Source organism: Rhipicephalus sanguineus, chromosome 9 (assembly GCF_013339695.2).
Source record: "Rhipicephalus sanguineus isolate Rsan-2018 chromosome 9, BIME_Rsan_1.4, whole genome shotgun sequence".
NCBI classification, from domain to species: Eukaryota; Metazoa; Arthropoda; class Arachnida; order Ixodida; family Ixodidae; genus Rhipicephalus; species Rhipicephalus sanguineus.
The window spans coordinates 7,255,735-7,262,308 of NC_051184.2; the positions used below are offsets into that span (position 1 = coordinate 7,255,735).

Below are 6,574 nucleotides of genomic sequence, written 5' to 3' on the forward strand. Positions count from 1 at the left end.
CGTATATAGGCACGCACACATACAAACGCACGCACGAACATACATAAAGTATGGTTGAACCCCCCCCCCCCCGAAAAAAATTTCTGGCTACGCCCCTGCCGTTTACTTACGCCTGGCCTTATTTCTGCTAACTGTGTGGATTAGTAGCGGGAAAAAGTAGGAAAATAATGCAAGATAGCCGTTGCTCCAGATAATGCCTTTTGTTTCTTTTCGTTTCGTTTTTTTAATGGGCATATAACCATCACCTCACGAATACGCTGCCAAGCACTTGTATTTGGACTGAAGTCTCCAGAGGCTCATCAAGTCGGACCCTTTGGTCTTTTCCGCTATCCTCGCCTTCATCCTGTCTCGGTGCTCCAGGGTGAAAAGTTCCTTCCAGTCGTTCACTTTGCCCGACCGAAGAGCGCGGCAGAAGTGGTCGCCATCTTGCAGGAACTTGAAGAAGCCGTCAGACCCAGACACGAAGATGTCTTCTGCCACCACTGGAGGCGACGTCGACGCAACTGCCGACGAATCCGAACCCTGCTCTGTTCGAGCGCCGTACACTCGCTTCATGTAATCGAAGCTCGACTTCTCGCAGACGTTCTCAAACACGTCGTCGCAGTTCTCCAGCGTCTCGCCGTACTCTACGCCCAGGAAATGGCCCAGCTTCAGTACGACGGCCTCCCTGTCCGCTTTCAGGTCCTCGAACGTAACGAAGAAGACGTTCTCCTTTTTTCGGTGCTCGTAAGCGCACCGAACGTGGTCGAAGTAATCGCCGAAGCTGAACTTGCCCGTCACGAAGAGATCGAAGAACTCGTCGAAGTTGGAACGCGGGACCACGTGGGCTGACGACGTCGTCGAGCGGTTGAACATGACCCGGTGGTAGAGGGAGGCGCAGCAGTCCCAAGGGTTGCGGGCCACGTAGACGTACTTGACCTTAGAGAGCGAAACGCCGCCGCCAAGTATCTGCGCGTGAGTCTTCAGCGTCCGCGGCCCCTTTGGAACGACGAAGTCGGAATCCTGACTTCGTCTGCCTCCAGCAATCTGCGAAGCCAATAGATGTTTTTATGAAAGAGTATTCCAATTTAAATTATACTATGTATATCAATTACAATGCCGAATACTTTGTGTACAAGCCTTCAGAAAACGCGTGAGTGGACCAGTATATTGCTTCTACAAAAGCGCAGCAATATATTTCAAAAGAAGTCCTCCGAAAGTTGTAGATGCAAGTCTTTCTGTCGCTGCATGAGTGTTTTATGCTTCTCTACACTCTAAGCCGCAAAGGTGCGAAATGGGAGTAAGTGCTGCATTTCATCCCCGCAACAGGTAGTTCGTCCCCGGAGGGATTAACTGCAAGACGAGGGTGCCGTGTGCAAAGTGAGGGAGGAACTGTTAGACCACAGGGAGCAACGTTTACTCCCATGGAACTTTCCGGCGCAGTGGCGGCCTCGAACGAATGGTCAGCATGCGCGTATTCAAAGAGTCCGCTAAAGAAATGAACTGTTAACAGTTTATTTAAGTGTAAAAGGTCTTGTCAACTACGGCAACTGCGGCAGAAGTAAAGTAATATCGTTCATATGGCATAATAATAAACAAATGTGAAAAAGCTCCCACACACAAAAAAAAAAATGTGCTCGCGCCCAAGCTGTATCAATGCGCGGCGTGGTGGTCTCGTCGTATGCACGGCAAGCTAGGACTCGGCGGTCTTGCGGTGTGTTGTGGATGTGTTCTCGTTTCCTAGTTGCGATTGCTGTCACTTGTGGTGCGCTGAATCATCTTCGCGTTGTGGTAAACGTGATCTGCTACTGGAATGAAGTGCTACCCTATCGAAACGCTACGCGCCGACTGGGACATCGCCTGAGAGGTGAGTGTAAACAAGGCTGCCATCACTCCGCGTGATTTTACCTGTGTGCAGTTGATATGTAACGATCACCGCTTGTTTAACATTCACGTTCTGCGCGAACAAAACACGCATGATTGATGAGCTCGCGCGATACAGCGTCGCGATTGCTGCCCCGTCTGCTATAGGATTACAAGCATGATGGTTGGGCCATCGAAACATGGTAACCTCGGTAAAGGCTCAACATTAGCTGTAGCAAGTACAGCTGTTCAAAAATAGCTTTGTTTTCAGTGCTGCCCAAATAAGCGTTGTTTATCAGAAATATTCGCGACTTTTTCAAACAAAATTCACGTAAACTCCGCACAATATCTTTTATTGCAATCTAAACAAGTCATTTCGGAAGACTGGCTGTTAAAATAGTATGTCTAGCTAGGCTTAGCACCGCTAACACGGGCAGTCGGCGACGGCATCGGCGATTTTGCTCGTTTGTAGCGATGATAGGAATCATTTAATTTTTCTATCTCTCAAATGAAGAGCAAGCTTTATTGATAAATAAGTGGGCCCACTAGCGTGTCGCTGTGAAAGCGTGAAACGTTAAACTCGAGGACGGGTTTTTCGAACTTCATAACACATTCTGAACTGTTCCAATGCAATGCTGTGAAAGAGTAGTTTTCGTCTAATTTTTACGCATGCAGCATTTCTAACAGACGCCTTGTGACGTAACTGGAAGTGCACGAACAGTTCTGCTGGAAATATTAATGCTTCTGCAATTACTTTTTCAGGAAATCGATGAATGGGAGCGCTGCGCCTCCTGAGAAACGTCTTCAACAGCTTGCAGCTATATGAACACGCTCTCAGCAGCTGTCAATGGTGCTGTTGCACTTCCTGACGTCGGCTGGACAGCATCCATTCGAATAAAACATTGCACTTTTCATTGTGTCTCCTATAATGCAGGGAAACCATCCTATCTTCTGTATTCAACAAAGTTGTTCAATTTATGTGTACGCACGATGCTGCAGAATTGACACGAGTCGTTGAATAAACTTCGTTGTCTCTTTAGACGTTTTCGTTTTTTTTTTGTCATTAAACAGACATTTTCGCTGAACGGTATAACCAACCGTGTTCTGCACAGTGAGAAGCGAGCAAGCTTGGCACGTCGACGGGAGCATATATGAGAACGCTTATATATACATACATTCATCAAGCGCCCAAATTCGCTCGAAACACGCGCGCAAAAAAACCAATCCAACGCATTTTACATTTTCATGAACGTGATCACCGAATGGTTGCTTGCGAAACACTGAAGGCTGAAGTCTAATATAAGGAATCTTGCTACTTTGACTAACATGGCAGAACGCGCATCTTCCAGATGCTGCCTGTACATATATAGCCTCGGTAATATTCACTCTGCTGCGTACTGGCGTGTGGTATAGTGGTTAGCGTACGCGACTGCTGATTCAATGGTCACGAGTTCGAATCCTGTGTGTTTGTTGTGAATTTTCTGTAGTTTACTTCTGAATTTATTTCCGTACAATAATTGTATATGTCGTCAAATGCGTGTATCAACCTCCAATTTTCGGTAATTCAACCAGAAACTGTAATAAATTGATTTTTTTTAATCGAGAAGGAGCAACTGTTAGTCCCATCAGGGGTAACAGTTCGTCCCTACGCAGCTACCATGCAATAAATCAGTTACTCCCTAAAAGGGGTAACTTTTACGCCCCGACATTTCGTCCCTGAAAACAACTGAGGACTAACAGTTCGTCCCCTGACAGTTACTCCCTAAAGGACGAATCGTTCATCCTTTAGGGAGTAATGGTTGTGGCAGTGCAGTTACCCCCCAAAAGGACGAACCACAGACCCCTTTTCGTCCTTTGCGGCTTAGAGTGTACATATACCTACATAAAGAAGCATATAAGGAGCTCCCAAGCGCTTGGATGTAAATGCGTTTGACTGCATTGCAAAGGCTTATATGCTCTTTAATATTTTCTTTAATAAGTTTTCTCCTGCCTTTCATGTAGGCATCAGGAGATCCGCATTAAAAGTAAAAATGCATTTAATACGCGAAACTATTTGCTGTTATTTCGAACAGGAATTACTTAGGGATATTTATTTATTTATTTACTCGGACAGTTACTGAAGATAGAGTATATATACTACACTCTTAAGAAAAAAAATTACCTGTTACTCTCTTTTGTAAGTCCTGACTTGACACATATCTAGTGTAACTATCTTTAAAGATACACGTTAACTCTCTTTTTGAGAGTTTTAACTATCTTTTTGAGGCTCGACTCTCCAAAAGAGAGTAACTCTCTTTTTGAGGTTTGACCACCGCGGGTTTGACACTCCAAAAGAGAGTTAACATGTATTTAACTCTCTTTTTGAGGTTTGACTCTACAAAAGAGAGTTAACGTGTATTTTAACTCTCTCTTTTTAGGTTCGCCTCTGCAAAAGAGAGTAAACGTTACACGTTAACTCTCTTTTGGAGAATCGAACCTAAAAAAAGAGTTAACGTTTATAAGATAGTTACACTATATATGTATTAAGTCAGGACTGGCCGAAGAGAGTAACAGTTTTTTTTCCTAGAGTGTATAGCCAGAAAAAGTATACTATAATGTTACGCATCGAGTCACACATATTGAATTAGCTCTTTATGCATAATGATTCGAACACAGTATATGTATACATATCTGAGTGACGTACAAGTCTACCCAGGAACGGCGTGCGTCTCGCGAACTCGACGTAGTCCTGCGCGCTCTGTCCATAGTTGAGGATGAGCTGGACGATCTGTTGGAGCCAGTGGACGCCGCAGCCAGGATACGAGACCAGTACGACGTCGCCGTCTTCGCAGACGTAGCGCGGCGACAATTCACAACCGTACTGAAGGGAGTTACTGGTGTCACGCTGCATGACAAAGCACCCAGGTGGACCATGCACTTGAACTAATAATTAACTGGCCGCAAGCAGTTTGTCCCACCGTGTGTGCCGCGTGTTCACACTGATACCTGCGGTGAAATTCGTCGATTCAGTCGAGTTAGTAATAATAATAATAATAATAATAATAATAATAATAATAATAATAATAATAATAATAATAATAATAATAATAATAATAATAATAATAATAATAATAATAATAATAGCTGGGGTTTTGCGTGCCAAAACCACGATATGATTGCGATCACGCCGTAGTGGTGGGCCCCGGAAATTTCGACCATTTAACGTGCACTGACATCGCACAGGCCTCTAGCATTTCGCTTGTCGAGCATATCCAACTGAATAGGGCACAATAACATTCGATATTTTCAAATATTTGCAAAAATGAAGGCTGAGACACGAGGCACTGCGATGTACGCCCACACGATTTCTGCACACTGCTAGCTGTTGTTTGGTACTTGTGATTATTTTGCACGCTTCCAGGGACGCCTCTTTTGTCCAGACAAGCATTTTATAATAAAAGAGAGCTGAGCTAGTTGGTAAGTATTCATTCTAAAAAGAAGGTGTTTGCACGCCCTGTCTTTTTAGAATGAAGCATTTTATATAGTAAATATTGCTTCAACCAGAGCAAATGGCGCTTTCATAGATAAATATAGGCGAACAAAAAGTAAGGAAAAGGCCAACGTTCTGCGTCGTCCGCCTTTGTGCGTCAATCACCTAATTTGTGCATTCCTTTCATTTGATTGTCGCGTTGTTTTATTGTTTTCCAGAAGTCGCGGGAGCGCCGTATTTTACTTAATTGCATTTTTCATGATATGCATGCGCGAATTGGGAGTAACAAATTATTTTGACCATAAAGTGGTGTAAAAGAAATGACCGAAGCCTATTCGATGAGCCTTGAAGTTCAGCTTATATTGGTGATGTCACTTAATTATATATCGTATAGAAGATAACATCTTCAAGTGTTTTTATCAATTCACATTATTATTTTTTTTTGTGCCTCAAGAGTTCGTTCAGTTGATCTAAATATCTCCACAAAAAGCACAGGCTTCTCGACCATCACCGCATGACATTTGTGCGCAGTCATAACATAATCTATGCTACATTACTGCAGGGGATTAAGTTAACGTAATAGTACTGTAGGTACAAAAACCTAATAATAACATAAAACCTTAATATTGCTGTGAAATCAGCGTTTTTTTTTATAGATATCGTATGCGTCTTTGTAAAAGTGCGACGATCGCTACGGTAAGCTGAAAGGATGCCGCTTGCGCAGCCCGTTGATAACTCACCGCTTAGGCGTGTTGTTTTGATCTACGGCGGTTTTTCGATGGCTGCCTGCTGCGCGTCCGGTCCCGTGAGTCTGTACACACATATTTTACGTTATTCTTTTCATTCTTTTTTTGATTCTTCGAAATCGGAACCGCAGCTGAGCGCAAGTGCTTGTTCGCGTCTAAACGTTACCCAAACCGAAACTTAATTGGTTCCGTTCGAACGAATTTATTGTAAAGGTCCAAGCAACCATTCTACCGGATCTATTTCGGTGTAGTTCTACAGTAGGCCTTATCTCATATCCCTGGTGCCCTTGTTTTATTGTGTAATCTCATGACAAAGCGATCCAATGATAGCGCGCGCTCGGACCACTTACATTATCGTACATATGGATTTTTGTATAAAAATAAAAACAATAAACTAGAACAATACTATAGTTACTGGGCTATTTATTATAATTAAACAGCATGATCACATTAGTTAGATTAGATTAATATTCTGTTAAATATAATAGTGCGGCTCTGCAAGAGCTGCTTAATCAGC

General features: G+C 43.3%; 1 protein-coding gene across 1 annotated transcript; it reads right to left on the reverse strand.

Annotated features, from left to right (window-relative positions):
• Nucleotides 1-239: 239 nt before the first annotated feature.
• On the reverse strand, nucleotides 240-6,127 carry LOC119404536 (sulfotransferase ssu-1). Its single transcript, XM_037671072.2, has 3 exons — nucleotides 6,052-6,127; nucleotides 4,526-4,827; nucleotides 240-1,026 (listed from the first exon to the last, which is right to left on the reverse strand). The coding sequence occupies exons 2-3, from the start codon at nucleotides 4,730-4,732 to the stop codon at nucleotides 247-249; spliced, it is 987 nt and encodes a 328-aa protein (XP_037527000.1). The 5' UTR covers nucleotides 4,733-4,827; nucleotides 6,052-6,127; the 3' UTR covers nucleotides 240-246.
• Nucleotides 6,128-6,574: the final 447 nt, after the last annotated feature.